General features: G+C 50.1%; 1 protein-coding gene across 2 annotated transcripts in view; it reads right to left on the reverse strand.

Moving 5' to 3' along the window:
- The window catches only part of PLA2G4A (phospholipase A2 group IVA), a 93,288-nt gene extending 73,717 nt beyond the window's left edge, over positions 1-19,571 (reverse strand). The window contains exons 1-4 of one of the 2 annotated variants that reach the window (XM_064148048.1): positions 19,370-19,571; positions 4,905-5,012; positions 1,330-1,429; positions 1,026-1,166 (exon numbers count right to left, since the gene is read on the reverse strand). In XM_064148048.1, the coding sequence (XP_064004118.1) occupies positions 1,026-1,058 (33 nt within the window). In that variant the 5' untranslated portion in view covers positions 1,059-1,166; positions 1,330-1,429; positions 4,905-5,012; positions 19,370-19,571. The remainder of the gene's footprint in view (positions 1-1,025; positions 1,167-1,329; positions 1,430-4,904; positions 5,013-19,369) is intronic. The other variant, XM_064148047.1, reaches the window with a different exon arrangement.
- Positions 19,572-21,888: the final 2,317 nt, after the last annotated feature.

A 21,888-nucleotide genomic window follows, 5' to 3' on the forward strand; every position in this document is an offset into this window, starting at 1 on the left:
GGATGTGACTGTGTGGGGCAGAAGCCACATAACTGATAAGAGCTCATGTCAAGGAAGCTCAAACTGTATCTTTAGCGATGTGAAAGTTCAACACTGTGACAAGTGGAGCACAACTGTGAGTACACAGCACTTGGAATCATAGAATCAAGCAGGTTGGAAGAGACTGCCAAGATCAGCCAGTCCAACCTAGCACCCAGCCCTGGCCAATCAACTACAGACCATGGCATAAGTGCCTCAGCCAGGCTTTGCTTCAACACCTCCAGGGACAGCAACTCCACCACCTCCCTGGGCAGCCCATTCCAATGCCAATCACTCTCTGCCAACAACTTCCTCCTAACATCCAGCCTAGACCTCCCCCACCACAATTTGAGACTGTGTCCCCTTGTTCTCTTGCTGGTTGCCTGGCAGAAGAGCCCAACCCCACCTGGCTACAGGCTTCTCCTGCCAGGAGAAGAGTGCCAGATGTGAACACACCCAGTTTGTGTCTAGATCTCAGTCTCAGCAGGAATTGCAGCGCCAGTGTTTACCCAAGCTGAGGGCTGGAGCACTTCCCCTACGGGGACTGCTGGCAAGGGTTTTGGCCCTTCAGCCTAGAGAAGACTCCAGGGAGAGCTTAGAGTAGCCTTCCAGTACCTGAAGGGGCTACAGGAGAGCTGGGGAGGGACTTTTTACATGGACTTGGAGTGACAAGACAAAGGGTCATGGACTGAAGCTGGAGGACAGCAGACTTAGAATGGCGATTAGGAAGCAATTCTTCCCCGTGAGGGTGGTGAGACACTGGAACAGGTTGCCCAAGGATGTCACTGAGGTCTCATCCCTGGAGACATTCAAAGTCAAATTCGATGTGAGCCTGGCAATGTAGTTGGAGGTGTCCCTGATGACTACATGGGAGCTGGACAAGATGACCACACTTCCCACATCCTGAAGGACTCAATGCTAACCCTAATGCTGTGTGCTTGTTCAGAGTAACTTCTAACAGGACCCATTCTAGAGACAACAGAGACAGAAGATCCAAAGCTACTTACCACGATGTGTTGATAGGGATCTATAACAGACATTTTTGTCTTAGTTTTTATTCAAGGCCACTACCAAAGGTGCTGCTTCAGTTCTACACAGAAGAGGCTTCCCAGTTTTCAAAGCTGAATTCACTATGATGGATCCTTCCACTAGTAAATAAAGAGAAAAAACAATTAAACTCTCAGCTCCCTTTTAAACTGTGTTTTGTAAAAGAGCAAATCAGTTCCTTCATTTCAGGAAGGTTCCTACACATTCTTTGTTTACCAAGAACTTAATTCCATTTAAGTTATGGAGGTAGAAATATTTACTTGCCTGAACTGGAGAAAGCTCTGGTGCTCACTTCCTCTGCCTCAGGGTAAAAAAAACAAAGCAAGTACTTTGAATTCCAGTCACCCAGGTCTTTCTAGCAGCTCTACAGAAAAACAAAAAGGATAAAACAATTCTATTAATCCAGTGGCCGGAGAGCAGCAAAGAAGAAAGGGAGCTGGGGGTGCTGATAGATAGTAGCTGAAGATGAGGCAGCAGTGTGCCCAGGTGGCCAAGAGAGCCAATGGCATCCTGGCCTGGATCTGGAACACTGTGGCCAGTAGGTCAAGGGAGGTTCTTCTGCCCCTGTACTCAGCACTGCTCAGGCCACAGCTTGAGTGCTGTGTCCAGTTCTGGGCTCCTCAATTCAAGAGAGATGTTAAGATGCTGGAATGTGTCCAGAGAAGGGCAATGAAGCTGGTGAGGGGCCTGGAGCACAGCCCTGTGAGGAAAGGCTGAGGGAGCTGGGGGTGTGCAGCCTGCAGAAGAGGAGGCTCAGGACAGATCTCATTGCTGTCTACCACTACCTGAAGGGAGGTTGTAGCCATGTGGGGGTTGGTCTCTTCTCCCAGACAGCTAGCAATAGAACAAGGGGACACAGCCTCAAGTTGTGCTGGGGAAAGCCTAGGCTGGATGTTAGGAGGAAGTTCCTGGCAGAGAGTGATTGGCATTGGAATGGGCTGCCCAGGGAGGTGGTGGAGTCACCATCCCTGGAGGTGCTAAAGACTGGATGAGGCATTTAGTGTCATGTCTAGATGACTGGAGAGAGCTGAGTGCTAGGTTGGACTGGATGATCTTGGAGCTCTCTTCCAACCTGGTTGATTCTATGATTCTCTAGAGATCATTTTTCTCACAGGTGACAGAATGAGAAGGGATGGCCTCAAGCTGCACCAGGGGAGGTTTAGGCCAGGGATTAGGAGAAAAAAGACTCACTGGAAGTGTGATGAAGCATTGGAACAGACTGTCCAGTGATGTGGTGGAGTCACCATGCCTGGAGGTGTTTAAAAGTTCTTTAGATGTGGTGCTTAGTGATACAGTTTAGTGGTGAACATGGTAGAGTAGTGTTAATGGTTGGACCTGATGATCTTGAAAGTCTTTTCCACCTGGAATTATGCTATGATTCTAGTCAAAATCATCATGCTAAAGCAGGGTCACTCATAGCAGGTCATCCAACATCACAATGATCAGGTGAGTCTGGAATTTCTCTGGGGAAGGAGACTTCACAACTTCTTTGGGCACGCTGCTCCATGGCTCCAGCATCCTCATGGCAAAGAAGTTATTCCTCCTGTTTGGATGGGACTTGCTCAGTTCCAATTTGGGCCCATTGCCCCTTCACCTGTCACTGGGCACTAGGGAAGAGTCTGGCCCCATCCTCTCAACCTTTAGATATTGATAAGATTAAATCAGTCTCCTCTTTTCCAGGCTAAACAGCCCCAAGCCTCCCACCTTCAGAGAGATGCTCCAGTTCCCTCAGCACATTTGTAGCCCTGTATACACAGAACCAAGCTAAGGACACTGCTAGGTCAGGTCTGGGTCAAGAAGCCTGGTTCCAGTTATTTGTCCAGTAGCCTAGAGGCAGAGTTCCAGCTGTCCAGATCATCACCGGACTGGCTGAGACATGAGATCATCTTTCTCTTCTCCTACAAGCCCCTACCTCATTCATTTCAACATCTGCAGGAAGCATGTTTGTGATTCTGCAAACAACGGTCTCGTTGGCTACAGAGCTGTGAAGAATCCCCAAGTGCTGCCTGTCCTCCATGCTGAGTGAGGCAAGGATCATGCAGGCAGAGAAATATGCACTCGCGTCAGGAACAGCACCACACACACTGGGAGCTGAGCAGACAGAGGCAGAGGCGTTGGCTAGGGAGAAAGGCCCTGGGGAGCAAGCGTTGCACAGTCCTGCCATGGTGGGGCTTACTCTAGCGTCAGTCTCAGGGAGCAGAAAAGCTCTGCAAATGAGCAAAGCCCAACATGGTCACCATCATCAACAGCAGAACCTGTCCTCGAGATGGTTCAACAAAAGCCCCATCAGATACAAGGAGGTTGTTTACATCAAGCTGCCCAACTCCTCCTCGTTATCAAAGACATGGACAACAAAGGCAGTGAATGAGCGCAACTCACCAGCAGAGTCACTGCTTGATCCACCCTGATAAGTGCAAGGGGCACAGAACAAGCCAAGGACTGACTCAGGCTCCTGGTATGTATGTCACCAGCTAGGTCTGTCACCTTAGAAGAGAGAAGTGTGTTTGGTTACAGATCCAGCCTCTGATTGTCTAACAGAGATACCAAACTCTAGATGATTTTGCCTGGCATCCTGGAAAATCACTGATCTTATTGCTTCTTTTTGGTCTTCCCACTGTCAAGGGTCAGGGCTGGTCCAGTCACAAGATGAGTGCCAGAGGCTCTTCAAGAACCCTCCTGCTTCTCAAATGGAAGAGAAAGGGAAGAAAGGAGAGAGACTGATGAGGTGGGAAAGAAACTAAACTGTCTGGGATGGAAGGAAGAACAATGTCACGGAATGGAGACAGAGACACCAATATGGAACAGAATGCCTGATGGCAGTGATGGCACCACTGATGCTGGGGCAAGCACTAGGCAAGTTCCAGGATGGACTCAGCAGCAGATGGGAACCAGATTCAGGAACACGTGGATCAGGATCAAAGGCAGAAGGGACAGAATCCTTCAATGAACAGTGTCCCAGGAGAAGAGGCTTGACCCGACTGATCCTCAACTTACCCCTGAAGATGTCATCCATGGGATGCAATCCCTTGTTGGACAGTTGAGAGTCACCTGTCCTGTCTGCTCCTCCCCACAGGTGCCATCTCTGCCTTTCTGCCCTCCAAGGTGGGGAATAAACTGTGGCAGTGTCCTTGGAGTGCCAAGAAGCAAGCCTCAGGCAGAGACTTCCTGCAACCCAGCCCTTGGCAAGAGCTCTTCCCATCAGCTTCTCCCTGCTAGAAGCAGCCTCTGGCTGTGCAAACCTGCCCCAAAATGCAGAAGGAGCCTCACTGAGCAGAGTCTGATCTGGGAATTGACAGCACTCAGCAGAATTGGCTCTGCCCTAGCTCAGGACACTCGGACAGGAAACAATGTTTACCTCTTACTCTGTGTAGTGCATCCATCACTTCACATCGATCACAAGTGACAAAGAATATGGTCAGCTGATGTGCAATGACTGTTATGGGTGGAAAGAAAGGTTGTGAGCAGAAACCCAAAAAGATTGACCTTTGTGCATCCAAACTGTTGGGAGGATGCTTTGGGGTGAAGTTTGGCAAGAAAAATGACACAGCACAAATAGCTGAACGGGGTATTTTAAGTTGGGAAACCACCTCTGACTTCCTGCTGAAGGGGATGTAAAAGCTGAAAAGATGGTGACTCTCTTTTTGAAGGATGTAAGCAATTAGTGAAGGGATGACATAGCAATTAAAACTTCCTTTTGATGGAAGGAGTGGGCTGTAAAACACTGCAGCAGGCTAGAAACACTGGAAACACCAAGGAATTCTTGAGCAAGGTAAATCTGCACCTTGGAAGCTACTTTAGAGATAGAGGTGAGGAAGACAGAAGTGGTAAAACTTTCAGACCAGTTTCTGTGGACAGCTGACCAGCACCTCCTGGAGGACTCCAATTTGCAGTGAGCTCTTGTAGCAGGAGGCAAAGACTGGGTGAGTCAGAGGGAATCAGACATGCTCCTGTAATAAAATGTATTAAGATGGATTTAGTCCAAGAAAAAAAAAGCAAAAGAAAACAGATTCCTATCTTATACTCTGCAAGGAATGACCACTCCTTTAGCACATAGAATCAACCAGGATGGAAGAGACCTCCAAGATCAGCCAGGCCAACCTAGCACCCAGCCCTAGCCAGTCAACTAGACCATGGTACTAAGTGCCTCAGCCAGTCTTTTCTTGAACACCTCCAGGGACAGTGCCTCCACCACCTCCCTGGGCAGCCCATTCCAATGCCAATCACTCTCTCTGACAACAACTTCCTCCTAACATCCAGCCTAGACCTCCCCCAGCACAACTTGAGACTGTGTCCCCTTGTTCTATTGCTGGTTGCCTGGCAGAAGAGGCCACCCCCCACCTGGCTACAATGTCCTTTCAGGTAGTTGTAGACAGTAAAAAGATCACCCCTGAGCCTCCTCTTCTCCAGGCTAAGCAACTCCAGCTCCCTCAGCCTCTCCTCATAGGGTTTGTGTTCCAGGCCCTTCACCAGCTTTGTTGCCCTTCTCTGGACATGTTCCAGCACCTCAACATCTCTCTTGAATTGAGGGGCCCAGAACTGGGGAGGAACAACCCCCTGCACCAGCACAGAGGAGCAGTGACCTGCTGGAAAGCAGCTCTGCAGAGAAGGACTTGATAGTGCTGGTGGACAACAAGTTCTCCAGGGACCAGCAATGTGCTCTTGTGGCCTAGAAGGCCAATGGCCTCCTGGGATGCATTCAGAAGAGCATGGCCAGCAGGTGAAAGGAGGTTATCCTCTACTCTGCCCTAGTGAGGCTACATCTGGAGTACTACGCCCAATTCAAGAGTGACAGGGAACTACTGGAAAGAGTTCAGCAGAGGCTACAAAGATGCTGAGGGGCCTGGAGCATCTGTGTGAGGAGGAAAGGCTGAGAAACCTGGGGCTGCTTAGCCTGAAGAAAAGCAGCCTGAGTGGGGAATCTGATCAGTGCTCATCAATAACCAAATGCCAGATGTCAAGAGGACAGGGCCAGATTCTTTTCAGTTTTGCCCAGTGACAGGGCAAGGCACAATGGGCACAAACTGGAACCCAGGAGGTTCCACTTGAACATGAGGAAAAACTTCTTTGGTATGAAGGTACTGGAGCCCTGGAGCAGCAGGCTGCCCAGAGAGGTTGTGGAGTCTCCTCTGGAGGGATTCCAAACCCACCTGGACATTGTGATCTTGGGCAAGCCGCTGTTGGTGCCCCTACTTCAGCAGGGTTGTTGGACTGGATGCTCTCCACAAATGCCTTCCAACCCTCACCAGGCTGGAATTCTCTGAATATTCAAGAAGCTGGAAGCATTTCTGCCTGAATACCTGCATCTACTTCATGCTGGTCATGGAAGTTCCCAGCACAACTCCCATCCAGCCCAGAGATGTTTTTTAACCGCAAACACAGGGCTGCAGGAAGAAGTCAGTGGCCTGAGGCATGAGGGTTTCTCTCACTGTCACACCGCTTGCGCAAAGGAGAGTTAACAAGAAACACTCACTGCAACAGTTAGCAAGATGTAACCAACACAAGCTGTGTCATCATGCATGGTCTCTTGGTATGATGAACTTGCAGGAATATTAGAAAGTGGAACTGAGTAAGCTCCAAGTAAGGAATTCATTTTTCTTCTAAGAATTAAAGAGCTCCTTTGCCCTAAATTCCTCCAACATCTTCCATCCGACTTCAAATTTGCACTAGAAATAAAATAACAGCTTTGGATAGGGGGGGGGGAAAACCCACCCAACAAACCCACAACAAAAGAGTTCCACTGAGAGACTCCAAGAATATTACTTCAAAATGGCAATGCTAATTGTCTTTGTGTACAGACAGCCAAGCCACAAGGCAGAGTTTAGATGGCAGGGGCTCAAAACTTGCAGCAGGTCAGTAATTCCCACTGTGTCAGAGTCTCTGAGGCTTACGTACACACCAGCCAGCTTGCTCTTCCAGCAGGAAGTCAAAAACCAAAGAAGCATGGGAAAAATCTGATGGATGTGCCATGAAAAACAAAGAAATCATGAGGGTATATTCCCTGTAAAAACAATTACAGAGCACTAGGCAGGTCCACCTACTACAGAATTCCAGCTGGAAGTGACCTCTGGAGATTATCTAGCCCAACTCCCCTGCTAAAGCAGGGTCACCCACAGTAGCTCTCCCAGGACCACAATGTCCAAGTGGGTTTGGAATCTCTCCAGAGAAGAAAACTCCATAACCTCTCTGGGTAGCCTGCTCCCAGGGTCCAGCATTCTCACAGCAGAAAAAGCTTCTCCTCGTGCTCTGGGGGAACCTCCTCAGTTCCAGTCTGCATAGAATCATAGAATCAACCAGGTTGGAAGAGACCTCCAAGATCATCCAGTCCAACCTATCCCCCAGCCCTAGCCAGTCAACCAGACCATGGCACTAAGTGCCTCATCCTCGTCCTTTTACTGGGCACTGCTGAAAAGAGCCTGACCACATTCGCTTGCCCATCACCCTTCAGATACTGACCAGGCCTCCAATTTATCTACACCTGTGCTAGTTTGAAGCTAGCTAGAATGTTTTGGTGAGAAGGACTAGATTACAGGCTGTGAAAAGGAAAACAGAATGTTGTCTGCTTCCCTCACAGGCTTACTGAGAGATACAAGAAGAAGAATCAAAACATAGATAAGGCACTTCTCCTGCTGGGGAGCTCTGAGCTGCATCTCTCTCTCTAACCTCACCCTCCGTTTCTCTGACTGATCCACTTTGCTTCCTAACCCCCTGGCCAAACCTCCATTCTTCCTTGGGACTGGGGTAAGGTTGAGAGGGGTAGGGGGAAGGTAAAGGGGCAGTTGAGAGCCCCTCCTGCAGACTCAGGTTTCTGGGAGGGCTGTTGTGTTTCTCTATCACCTTTTACCTTGTCTATTTCTGTCTCTAGCTGTATATACTGTAAATATCTGCTTGTATATTGTGCTAAGCTGTAAATATAAGCTTCATTCATATTTCCAGAGCCAGCTGAGTCTAGTTTGGGTGATTTCCAACGTGGAACACCCAAACCATCACAACACCTTCATTCTTTCTTTTGCTTCCCTGCTGTGAAATACCGATAGCTTCAAACAGAAAGCAGTCAGCAGAGACACCAAGATCAGGCTGCTCGGGGCCACATCAAGTCTGACCTTAAATGCCTCCATGTATGAGGCCTCAACCACATCCCTGGTTGACTTGTTCCAGTGTTTCACCACTCTCGTTGTAAAAAACTTCCTCCTGATGTCTAACCTAAATCTATCCTGCTCCAGTTTCAAACCACTGCCCCTCACCCTGTCACTACAAGTGCTTCTAAACAGTCCCTCCCCAGCCTTTCCACAGGTCCCCTTCAGTATCAAAATGTAGCTCTAGGGTACCCCAGAGCCTTCTCTTCTCCAGAATATTAGAATATTTAAGTACTTATGTTTGACTTTGGGGCAGAGGCAAGCATGCAAAGCTGCCCAGTGCTGTCAGCCTTCAACTGCAGATGCCAGTTCTGCCTTGCAGTGGTTACACACAGAAGAACCATCATAGTAACAGCTCAAAACAAGAGAGGCTGCTAAAAGTAACAGCTGGCTTCTGATCAGGTCAAGCAGGGTGGCAATAACCCAAATACAGCTGAAAGTTAGGCAAATATTTCCTTGAATACCTTTTCAGATAATTAGATACTAACTTGATTAGTATCCAGAGCAAGTTCTCCCAGCTGCTCTTTCTGAACTGCCTGGCACTGCAGGGCAGAGCAGAAGAGCTGCCAGCACACAGGGGCACTGGCCTGCTGGCACTGCAGGGATGGAGCAAGGGCTGCATGCAGAAGGTGCTTCATCATCTTACACTCATGTAGCCTGCCCAGAATGACTCAGGAGGGCAGCTTTCAGCTGCTGGCTTTGGACTAATGACTCCAAACAGGAGCTCTTGTCACTGTCTGCAGTGAAGGGGACAATTGTGCTGCACTTCCTCTGGTCTGTATGGGCATAGCATGAAACGCCTGGCAAAGCAGTTCAGAGTGACTCAGGGAAATTTGTCAGGGCTTTCTAGTAAAAGCAGTCAGAGACAAACTTCTGCTGCCAGGATTTCTCAGCCTCTTTGAAATGAGGGAAGGAAAAATTATAGGTCATTGCCAAACTGGACTCTCATTCACATGACACTTGCTTCACTTTCAGACAACTATCTCAAGTGCTCCTGTTATCAACACAGTCACTACTTGGTATGAGAGGAAGTAATACAGGTGTATGCTCCACACACACAGTGCTACTACAGCTCTGGGGAGACCTTCTAGAGACCTCGCAGGGGCCGAGCAGAAGAATGTGTGGGACAGACTTTTGAGCAGGGCATGTTGTGACAGGGTAAGGGGTGATGGCTTAACCTTAAAAGAGATTCAGAAGAGAGAGAAGGGAGAAATGTTTGACACTGAATGTGGCGAGACCTGACCCAGGTTGCCCAGAGAGGTGGTAGATGCCTCATCACAGGAACCACTCCAGGTCAAGTTCTATGGGGCTCTGTAAACTGCATGGAAGTGGACTACATGGCATTTGAAGGTCCCTTCCAACCCAAACCAGTCTAAGAGTCTACTGCTTTCCTGAGGTGAGAAATTCAGTGCAACTCACACAATGAGCATTCCTTGCATTTTTAACACGTGATTTTCTAATGAACTGACCAATAAATACCAAGCCTAACAGGACAGCCTAATTGCCCTACCCATTGTCCAGACAAAGGCCTGGAACACAAACCCTATGAGGAGAGGCTGAGGGAGCTGGGAGTGTGCAGCCTGCAGAAGAGAAGGCTCAGGGCAGAGCTCATTGCTGTCTACAACTATCTGGAGGGAGGCTGTAGCCAGGTGGGGTTCATCTCTTCTGCCAGGCAAGCAGCAACAGAAGAAGGGGACACAGTCTCAAGTTGTGCTGGGAGAGGTCTAGGCTGGATGTTAGGAGGAAGTTTTTGTCAGAGAGTGATTAGTATTGGAATGGGCTGCCCAGGGAGGTGGTGGAGTCACCATCCCTGCAGGTGTTAAAGACTGGATGAGGCATTTAGTGTCATGGTCTAGATGACTGGAGAGAGCTGGGTGCTAGGTTGGACTGGCTGAGCTTGGAGGTCTCTTCCAACCTGCCTGATTCTATGATTTTCTTGATCAGTCTGCAGTTCATATAAAGTGCATCAACACCAGTGGTCCCCATCTTGATCTAACATTCAGCTTCCACCCAAAGCCAAACACTCTGAGACTGCCTGACCTCATAAAGCCTCCTGTAGTCCAGGCTTGGAGCAGCTACAAAAGACCCCTGGAGTTCCCAGCTTGTGTTTGAAGCCAAACTGACATTGGCAAAGCATTTGCTCAGTGTTTGATTCAGAGTGTTTAGTCTGGAGAAGAGAAGGCTGAGAGGGGATCTTATTGATGTCTATAAATATCTGAGGGGTGGGTGTCAGGATGAATGTGCCAGGCACTTTTTGATGGTACCCAGTGACAGGACAAGGAACAGCAGGTACAAGCTGGAACACAGCAAGTTCCATCTCAACATGAGGTGAAACCTGTCTGGTAAAAGGGTGCTAGAACCCTGACACAGGCTGCCCAGAGAGGTTGTAAAGTCTCCTCCTCTGGAGACTTTCAAAACACACTTGGATGTGTTTCTGTGTTGTGCCCTGCTCTAGCAGTGGGCTTAGACTTGACCTGTAGAGCTCCCTTCCAGCCCTTAACGTGCTATAACTCTGTGCTTCCCAGGCTGTGATCGAAGCTAAACATGACTCCTGGCACTTACACAGGATGTTTGGCTTTCTTGACAAATACATGACTCTGGGGAGGTTCCTCCAGCCACCTTCCTGCTTGGGGATTGCAGAAGCAGTGGCATGTTAGCACCCTTTCTTGAGGTTCCTCTTTCTGTGCTGTGCCTCTTGCAACTCCTCTGAAGCTCCCTCTGTTTCTTGGTCATATCTGTCATCTGTGCTCCAACCACAGGCACCTGCTCTTCTCCTGTAGCAACTTCTGAAAGGTTTGAATCTTTTGCTGCACCATTTCACCCAAGTTTTGAGTAAGCAAGAACACCAAGCTGCCAAGAGATCCACTGCAACCTCTCTGGTGACTCGGGAAGAAGGCTTTGGTTCAGGTGACACTTGCTTCATTTTCAGACAACTATCTCAAGTGCTCCTGTTATCAACACAGTCAAGTCCTGAGACAAGGGGAAGGATCTGAGCACTGTTAATGTCTGCAGAACATTACCAGTAAGGCTTTGGGCTGAAAATATTTTGATTTAGTACAGCAACTGGAAATTTTCCTCTTTTTCATAAGCAAAAAGATATGTCAGACCTTCCTGTAATCTGATTTGATCACTGCTAAGCGGTTAGCTACACCAGTGGTTCTATAAAGCAAGCAAAAACCACAGAGCTAAGTTAAAAGGCAGCAACTTCTGGCTAACTCAGACCTTAAATGTGGCCTTCAGGAATGTGACACAATCTAACTTTCTAAGGAGCCACAGGCAATGACTCAAGAAGTAAATGGAGAGTAATCCAAGCCAGGAAGAATCCCCAGATTTACACATTCCCTTGTTAAAGTGCTTTGCAAAATTAGGGACAGAAGGAGGACTGCCATGCTCTCCTCTAAACCACAGAGGACTGGTCAGGCAGAGAAAGTTCTGAAAGCTGGGATGATCTGTGACTAGTCTCTTACCTAACTGTCTAAGCTTTTCATTTAGCTAGTTCTCAAGGCACCCAAGGACTCACTATGGCTCTTGCCAACTCAAACTCACCCTTGGTATATTCAAACACCTGCCGACGTGCCCAGTCGGTGCTGAAATGACTGTCACGTCCAGCAGAACAGCTGGCCTGGGCTCCTTCAGCCCTGCATTTCATCAGATGTGCTTTCAGTATGCTAAACTGATCAAAATAAACATTTCCTTTAGTGGTTAAGCCTGTAACTATCTGCCAAAGCAATTCTGCTACCAGCTGACAAAAAGAAGCCCTGGAGTTTTTACTCCACCACCTCCCTGGGCAGCCCATTCCAATGCCAATCACTCTCTCTGTGAAGAACTTCCTCCTAACATCCAGCCCACACATCCCCTGGCACAACTTGAGACTGTGTCCCCTTGTTCTGTTGCTGGTTGCCTGGGAGAAGAGACCAACCCCAGCCGGCTACAACCTCCCTTCAGGTAGTTGTAGACAGCAATGAGGTCACCCCTGAGCCTCCTCTTCTCCAGCCTACTTCTGCCATGAAAGACAGAGAGCTGGGGCTGTTTAGCCTGGAGAAGAGAAGGTTGAGAGGGGATCTTATCAATGTCTATAAGTATCAGAGGGGTGAGTGTCAAAAAGAAGATGCCAGGCTCTTTTTGGTGGTACCCAGTAACAGGACAAGGGGTAACAGACACAAACTGGAGCACAGCAAGTTCCACCTCAACATCAAGAGAAACTTTTCTGGTGTGAGGGTGCTGGAACTCTGGAGCAGGCTGCCCAGAGAGGTTGTGGAGTTTCCTTCTCTGGAGACTTTCAAGACCCACCTGGATGTGTTTCTGCAGGACCTGCCCTAGGTGATCCTGCTTTGGCAGGGGGTTGGATTCAATGATCTCTGGGGGTCCTTTCCAACCCCTAGCGTTCTCTGATTCCTCAGTGTTAAAGTGTTGTAGAGAACAAGATGACTTCTATAGCAAACACCAACAGTTTGTTGGTGTGGTCTCACAGAGGCACAGAGTTCACAGAGGCAGAGTAGAGCTAATTGAGAGCAGTGCACCAATTCCCTCATGCAACACTGCCACATTAATTTTTTTCATTATGAATCAAAAAAACCCCCCCACACCAGATTCTGAAGCGTCAACAGTCAACAGTTAGCTTTCAAACAGTAAAACAGGAATGCCTTTGAAGGTTCACTCTTTTTCAAGTCCTAGAGACCCCCTCCTGTTCCTGCACCATGGGCTGAGTAACACTGCTCCAGACGTTGACACACAGGCTACTGGAATTGGTGCAGTCAGGAAATTGGCATCATTTCCCCGAGGTAAACAGCAAACTGAAGCCCTCGGGAAAGTCTGAATACAAGGATGGGCTTTGATCGCTTTTTAAAGAGCAAAAACAAGAGAGAGTTCTTGTGAAAGTTCTGTTACTCCGTGGTGCTATTCTAACCTAGGGCAATGATGAGATCATTTCTATTACTAAGGCAGGTTCTGGGATTTGTTTTTCAGACACAGTTATATCACTGAGGCAGAGCAAGCACGCACCAGAGAGAGTTCATCACCTCTCAGGAGGAGGACAGCCAATTTTGCTATCACCACCCATGAAATCACAGCAAAATCCTGCCACAGATGGCATGGAGCTTCTTTTTAGGAAGAGGTAAGTGAAATGAAACCAGACCAGTTGTAAGCTCAAAATAATGATGTATGTGGAGACTGGTCTCCCAGGCTTCAGCCAGGAGCTGAAATACCATCTCAACCACAGTTGGAAGAGAATATTTGATCTTCTTGCTGCAGTCAGCTCCAGAATACCAAAGACTTGACCTTAGAGCAACCACTGAAACATTGGCTTCCCCAATCATTAATCAGAGAATCACAGGCTGGGTTGGATTGGAAGGGACGTGCAAAAGTCACCTAAGTCCAACCCCCCTGCAGTCAGCAGGGATAGCTGCAACTGGACGTGGTTGCTCAGAAGCCCATCCAATCTGACTTGGAATGGTTCCAGGGATGGGGCATCTACCACCTCTCTGAGCAACCTGGGCTATGATCTCACCACCTTCAGTACAAAAAAAGGTCTTCCCTCTCTCTAGTGTGAATCTCCCTCTTTTAGTTTCAAACCATCACCCCTTATCCTGCCACAAGAGGTCCTGCTCAAAAGTCTGCACCCAGCTTTCCAACCAGCCCCTTTTAGGCACTGAAAGGCCACAAGGTCCCACTGGAGCCTTCTCTCAAAGTATCAAGTAAACAAGCAGTCAAGAACTCAGGTTGGCTCCCTCGGTGTCACTCCCCTTCTTAGGCTACTGCCCTGAAGGTTCAGAAGACTTTGATCCAACTCAGTATTTCATATCAAATGCAGAACAAATTTGAATTTAATCTCCCATCTCTCAACCCCACACACTACCTATCGGCCATACCGGTTGTGCTGCAAACTTTCCACACCCCATCCCTGGAACCATTCCATGCCAGGCTGGCTGCAGCTCTAAGCAATCCATCTATTTGAAGCTGCCCCAGCTCACTGCAGGGATGCTGGGCTAGATGACCTTTAAAAGGTCCCATTCAACCCAAACCACTCTGTGATTTTTATGATATTAAGCATTTTCTCATATTTTATAGTCAATTTTCATACATTTGAGCTTAAGTTAAGCTTGAGCTTAAGTTAAGCAGGAGATACCTCCTCTGGCTACCACACAAGTCTATTCATTACACTCCCCATCTCAAGCCATTCAATGAATTTAACTTCAATGCACCAAGTCTGTAAAGCAGCTTCAGTTCTACTGCTAAGGTGACCATCTTCCAATCTACACCAAAGTCACCAAAGCTGCCAACCACCTGATTATGGCACATCAATTAAACCAGACTCTAACAGGTCCAATTCCTCTCAAACAGACTCCCATCACTCCTGAAGTGACATGCACCTGAAAAGTCACTGCTACACTGCAAAGAATCATTAAGGCAGGAAAAGACCTTTAAGGCTGGTACTAAACTGCGTCCCTCAGCACCATGTCTCTGCCTCTTTGAAACACCTGCAGGGATGGGGATTCAACCACATTCCTGGGCAGTCTGTTCCAGTGTTTGAGAATGCTTGAATTGGATGTTAGGAGAAACTTCTTCAATCTAAGCATCCCCTGGTGCAAGCTGAGGCCATTTCCTCACAGCCTGTTACTTGGAAGAAGAGACCAACGCCCATATGGCTCCAACCTTCTTTCAGGGTGTTGTAGAAAGTGAGGTCATCCCTCAGCCCCCTTCTCTGCAGACTAAACTGGAGATTTAGCCCCTTGGTACTGACAAGAATACATTCTAAGGAAGAGTGCAGAGATTACCCAAATGTTGTCTTTGCAGAAACACCCCTGAAGGAAGTGGTCAGGGCTCATCTCCATATTTTGGATGTTTCTCCTGCGTATGACTAGAAGTTAGGAACTGAATCATAGAATCAACCAGGTTGGAAGAGACCTCCAAGATCATCCAGTCCAACCTATCCCCTAGCCCTAGCCAGTCAACTAGACCATGGCACTAAGTGCCTCATCCAGTCTTTTCTTGAAGACCTCCAGGGACGGTGTCTCCACCACCTCCCTGGGCAGCCCATTCCAATGCCAATCACTCTCTCTGACAACAATTTCCTCCTAACATCCAGCCTAGACCTCCCCTGGCACAACTTCAGACTCTGTCCCCTTCTTCTGTTGCTGGTTGCCTGGCAGAAGAGGCCACCCCTCACCTGGCTACAATGTCCCTTCAGGTAGTTGTAGACAGCAATGAGGTCAGCCCTGAGCCTCCTCTTCTGCAGGCTGCACACCCCCAGTTCCCTCAGCCTCTCCTCACAGGGCTGTGCTCCAGGCCCCTCACCAGCTTCCTTGCCCTTCTCTGGACACCTTCCAGCACCTCAACATCTCTCTTGAATTGAGTGGCCCAGAACTGGACACAGCACTCAGGGTGTGGCCTGACCAGTGTTGAGTACAGGAGCAGAATAACCTCCCTTGTCCTACTGGCCACACTGTTCCTGAGCCAGGCCAGGATGCCATGGGCTCTCTTGGCCACCTGGGCACACTGCTGGCTTATCTTCAGCCTACTGTCTATCACTACCCCCAGGTGCTTTCCAGCCACTCAGTCCCCAGCCTGTAGTGCTGCTTGGGGTTGTTGTGGCCAAAGTGCAGAACCCTGCACTTGGCCCTGATAAATGTCATCCCGTTGGCCTCTGCCCACCTATCCAGCCTGTCCAGGTCCCTCTGCAGGGCTCTCCTACATACAAAGCATAAAAGGCACACCCAAATTGTCTGAAACATTTCCCATTCCAGCTACTTTAGGCTATCTGACTCTAAGTATCATGACAATTCAAGAAAGGCACCCTACAGGAACTGTGTTCAATAAAATAGCTTCAAGTGAAGAAGACATCAAGTACAGGACCTTAGCGAGGCCGCAGCATTTGTGGGTTGTTTTGGTTGCATTTGGAGGGTCTGGGGTTTGGGTTTTTTCCTAACTCAAAGAAAAATAAGTCATAAATAGCACTTAGCACCAAGAGCCAAACTGGTACTTTTCCAGTGCAGATTAACTGGCCATGCAGGAGGAGATTAAATTATGTGATTCATCGGTATTTCCAGTTCTCTTTTGTTACACATCCCATAGCAGGACAAGCGTGCAGAAAGCTGGTGATAAATGGACAAGGTGGAGATCTGCAGAGACAACAACAGCAGAGAAAGAGCTGACTCTACACTGTATATTCAAAACATTTTCCCCTACAGGAAGAAAAATAAAACAAACACATCAGTTTTAGGTTCACATTTTCTACCCGAATCTGAAGTTCTTGGTAAACTGAACAATTCATGGTAGCCACAAAGCAGCTGATCAGAGAATCACAGAATTAATCAGGTTGGAAAAGACCTTCAAGATCATTGAGTCCAACCTATTACCTAATACCATCTAGTTAACTAAACCACGGCACTAAGTGCCCCATCCAGCCTCAAACACTTCCAGGGATGATGACCTCACCACCTCCCGGGGCAGCCCATTCCAATGGCAAACCACTCTTTCTGTGAAGACTTTTTCCCTAATATCCAGCCTAAACCTCCCCTGGCACAGCTTGAGACTGTGTCCCTTCATTCTGCTACTGGCTGCTTGGGAGAAGAGTCTGACCCCCACCTTACTGCAACCTCCCTCCACGTATTTGTAGAGTGTGGGATGGTTCCCCCTGAGCCTCCTCTTCTCCAAGCTAAACAACCCCAGCTCCTGCTCCTTTATTCTTTCTGATAGTACTGAAGGCTTCATGGAGTGAAAAACGTCATCCTTGCAGCCTTCATTTGCCACTCTCTAGTATATCCCTGCTGCCTTGGAGCTGGGGAGCCCAGAACCAGGCAGAGTACTCCAGATGCGGCATCGTTAGGGCAAGAGCAGAGGGTGAGGACAACCTCCCTTGACCTGCTGACCTCATCTGTTTGATACAGTTTTATTTATCAGCAGTTTGAGATTTACCAAAATGAGCTAACCCAAAGGCTGCTTTTCTCAGCACTTCATGCTAACATGAGCTTCAGTAGAACAGTGACTCCATGGCAGACAGGAAGGCAAGAGTCACCTAGACAAGGCTTTAAGCCTAGGAGTTGCACTTTTTAATGTGGGAAAGGTCCCTGGCAGTGGTAGATGGTCAGAAATGCACCAACAGCTGTGCAAAGTCAAGTCAGAAAAGTGAAAGCAGCTCAGATGGTGCTTGTGTAGAACTGAAAGAGGACTGAATCAAGCATCCTACAGATAATTCACACAGTATCACAGTATCATCAGGGTTGGAAGAGACCTCACAGATCATCAAGTCCAACCCTTTACCACAGAGCTCAAGGCCAGACCATGGCACCAAGTGCCACGTCCAATCTTGCCTTGAACAGCTCCAGGGACGGCGACTCCACCACCTCCCCAGGCAGCCCATTCCAGTGTCCAATGACTCTCTCAGGGAAGAACTTTCTCCTCACCTCCAGCCTAAATCTCCCCTGGCGCAGCCTGAGGCTGTGTCCTCTTGTTCTGGTGCTGGCCACCTGAGAGAGGAGAGCAACCTCCTCCTGGCCACAACCACCCCTCAGGTAGTTGTAGACAGCAATAAGGTCACCCCTGAGCCTCTTCTTCTCCAGGCTAACCAATCCCAGCTCCCTCAGCCTCTCCTCGTAGGGCTGTGCTCAAGGCCTCTCCCCAGCCTCGTCGCCCTTCTCTGGACACGCGCAAGCACAGCAGGCATCTGAGTCTACTTTTGAGAGTTGAGCTAGATGACCTTTAAAGGTGTCCCTCCCAATTCAAACCATTCTGTGATTCTGCTGAGGTGCTGAAGACCATCTTCCTGCAAGGAATACCCACTGCAGTTATCTGTCCTACACACACCATTCCTCCTCACTCAGGACTACATCTTGTCTGATTTGGAAGCCTACAAGCCCTCATCTGAAGGAGCCTTCAATGCTTCACAGTTCAGTAAAGGGATTTTCCCCAGAGGTATGAGACAAGGTGCTGACAGACAAGTTCTGCAGGGGCCACACAGCCAAGAGGTGCTGCAGCCCCACTGCCAGCAGCACTGCCTGGGGGAAGGCATCCGACTTCATACCAGTGCAAAACCCTAAGTTACTGGGGGGGTGTAAGGAAAGCACAACCACCAGCACAGGAGCTGATCACACCACAGAGGCAGCAGCTTCTCCCAATGATGCAGCAGGACTAACCAGAGGTCAACCAAGACCACAAATTAACCTCTACCGTACACGGTGCAAGTTTGGTCCCAAAGGGGATGCCGTGAACACAAGGGTCGAGGGTGGGCGATCATGCTTCTAATGAACACTAAGAGAAGTAAACCATTCTTAGGAGCATATGCCTGCTGCATGTCACAAAGAGAGACTCTTAGAAGTGCCTTTTTCTTCGGATCAGCCCCAAAGGAGAGGCGGCTGCTGCAGACATTTTGTGAGACGTTCGCACAGCAGATGCGTTGGGCTCGTTGCTTTACTTCCCTATAAGTTACAAGGCGATTGCTTCATCGCTCACGCTCCGTGAGGACAAGCAAACGAGATGGTAGAGCGTGCACTAACCGCTGGCAAAGCCACTTCCAGCGACCCCAGAAGGCAAGCACAGACCTATCCCCCCACGGACGAGGGGCTGACAATGCGTAATGCGTTCCAGGGCAGTTCTGGAGTCCTGTGTGGCACAGGAGCGCTGCTGGCATGCTCTGGTACGTGTGGCCGCGCACACAGCGCTGCCCTGGCACACACGGCCAGCGGCGAACGCCTGTCTACTGCTCGCTGCCTTCCTTCAGCCTCATGACAGCCCCGTTTCGCGGCGCTCGGCGAGGGCGGACGCCACACAGGCACGGCCAGGGGTGCTTCTGACAGTGCCGAGCGGCCACGGGCGCGCTGTCGGCAGCGGGGCTAGGGTAGGGCCAGCCGGGCAGCAGGTGCCTGCCTGATGCGGCGGCTACGGGAGTGGCCGCTCCGCGCTGCCCCGGTCCCGCTCGCCCTCCTCGGTGTCTCTCACAGCTGGAAGGAGGCTCGGTGAGCCGCCTGCACTGCCGCTGAGGAAGGAAAGCGAGCCGGCACCTTCTCCCCGCGCCCCGGCCCGCCCTTGTCGGCACTTCCACCCCTTCAGCCCGGGCCCTCCGCGCCCTGCCTGCCCCCCGGGGCCGGGCGCAGCGGCCGCACACCCCCCGCGCCCTGCCAGTCCTTCTCCGCCCCGCACCCCGTGGAGGAGCCCTGCGAAGGAGGCACGGCGCTTACGCTTGCCGGGGTCCCGCGGGCTCGGCCGTCCCTCCGGGCCGGGGCAGAGTCCCACTCCCCATCCCGGGCACACGGCGCTTTTCTCCCGCGCGGGGGGGAGGCGCCAGCCGCTGCCCCGTGGCCGCCGCCTCTTAAGGAGGCTTGAGGCACGGCCGGGCGCCTTGCTCCGTCTGCGCGGGAAGCGCTGGGTTTGGCACCGGCCTTCTGCTCCGGGCCGCCCGCGGGGCAGGCACGGTGATGGGGGAGCCGTGGGCAGGCAGGCAGGCTCCGCCGAGGGCAAGACAGCCTGCGGGGCAGCCTTAAGTACGGCCGGCCTGCCTGCCCGCCCCGCAGCCGCGGACTGACTCCTCGGGAGCGGCGGCGGGAGCAGAGCGGGCACCGCGGTGCTGCTCGGCAGGCACCGGCTGTCGGCGGGGCACTTCAGCCAGCAGCGGCAAGTGGAAGCCGTTGGAAGCAACCATGTGCTGACTGTGATAAACAGGGGGAAAAAAGCCCTAATAAATGCCACAAGAAGTGGCTGCGGGAAGTTTGCATTAAAATCACTTCAAAAGAAAGCAATCCCAGAATCACAGGATTGCTTGGGGGGGAAAAGGCTCACAGCACATCCAGTCCAACCCCCTTGCACTCAGCAGGCACATCTGCAACTAGAGCAGGCTGTTCAGAGCCACAGACAAGGTGAGCTGGAGTGGTTCTAGGGATGGGACATCTACCACCTCTCTGGGCAACCTGGGCCAAGGTCTCACCACCCTCTGTAAGATTTTCTTCCTTCCCTCTAGTGTGAGTCTCTCTCGTTTAGTTCAAAGCCATCATCCCTTGCCCTGCCACAACAGGTCCTGCTAAGAAGCTTGTCCCCAGCTCTCTGAGTGGCTGCTTTAAGTGCTGAAAAGCCATCAGAAGGTCTCTCTGCAGCCTGTTCTTCCCCAAGCTGTACAACCCTTGCCTGGCCTTACAGCACTCCCATCATTACTCCAACAGGTCCATGGATGTGCTGTGCTGAGGACTCCAGAGCTTGCCCTAGCACTGCAGGTGAGGTCTGAACAGAGCTGAGCAGAGAGGCAGCATCCTCTCCCTCCACCACCTGTTGCCCATGCTGCTGGAGCTCAGCCTCGTACATGGCCTGGCAGCACATGGTGCTGGCTCGTGTCCATCTTTTCACCCACCAGCACCCCCAGATCCTTTTGCACAGGGCTGCTTTCCACTTCTTCATTCCCCCAGCTATTACTGATGTCATGGATTGCCCTGACCCACATGCAGAACCTTGCACTTGGGCTTGTTGAACCTCATGAGGTTCACAAGAGCCCACTTCTGAAGCTTGTCTGTATCCCTCTGGATGGATCCCATACACCAGGCATGTCAACCACACTACTCAGCCTGATGCCACCTGCATACTTGCTGTGGGTGCCACTTAATCCCACTGTCTACATCACTGATGAACACCCTGTGGAACACCACTTGACTGCATTTTGAGTTATCACTTTACCACCCTAAGGGTTACAAATGCAAAGCAACTGAGCATATGCACACATGGGAGGCATTCCTTGTCACTGTCAAGTCTTGTTACTGACAGACTACTGCTCCACTCACACTTCAGAGTTAGTAAAGGCTTCAATCTGGACCACACCCCCATCCATCACACCTTACTCACATTTTGTCACTGCCTTTTCACATACAAAGTTAGAAGTTGCACATTTGGGCTGTGCACAGTGGTCTCCCCTGGAAGAAGGGAAAGTGGGAAGGAGGTGATTAAAGGCAGCAGTGAGCTGCTTTGGGTTGCTTTGCACTGCAACACATTCATTTTGATGAATTCATAGATTTGTAGAATGGTTTGAGTTGCAAGAGACCTTAAAGACCATCTAGTTCTAACCCCTCTGCCATGGGCAGGGTCACCTTCCACTAGAACAGGTTGCTCAAGGCCTCATCTAACCTGGCCTTGAACATCTCCAGGGAGAGGGCATCCACGACCTCCCTGGGCAACCTGTGCCAGTGTCTCACCACTCTCACTGTAAAGAATTTCTTCCTAATTTCCAGTCTAAATCTCCCCTCCTCCAGCTCAAAGCCATTCTCCTCTTATGCTGTCACAACAAGCCCGTGTCAAAACTTCCTCCTCAGCTTTCTTGTAGCTCCCCTTCAGGTACAGGAACACTGCTATAAGATCTCCCCAGAGTCTTCTCTTCTCCAGACTGAACAGCTCCCACTCTCTCAACCTGTCCCCAGCCCTCTGATCATCTTTGTGGCCTCCTTTGGACCCACTCCAGCAGTTCCATGCTGCGGCCCCCAGAACTGGACACAGCACTTCAGGTGGGATCTCATTAGAGCAGAGTAGAAGGGCAGAATTACTCCCCTCATCCTGCTGCTCTCACTGCTTTTGACACAGTCCATTCTATCACTTTCCCCCCCTGTCAATCATAGCATCATAGAATCAACCAGGTTGGAAGAGACCTCCAAGATCATCCAGTCCAACCGAGCACCCAGCCATCTGAAATTACCCTTCCACATTTTTTCCTGTTTTGAAGGATTTA

This window comes from Pogoniulus pusillus, chromosome 8 (assembly GCF_015220805.1).
Source record: "Pogoniulus pusillus isolate bPogPus1 chromosome 8, bPogPus1.pri, whole genome shotgun sequence".
In the NCBI taxonomy this organism is placed as follows: domain Eukaryota; kingdom Metazoa; phylum Chordata; class Aves; order Piciformes; family Lybiidae; genus Pogoniulus; species Pogoniulus pusillus.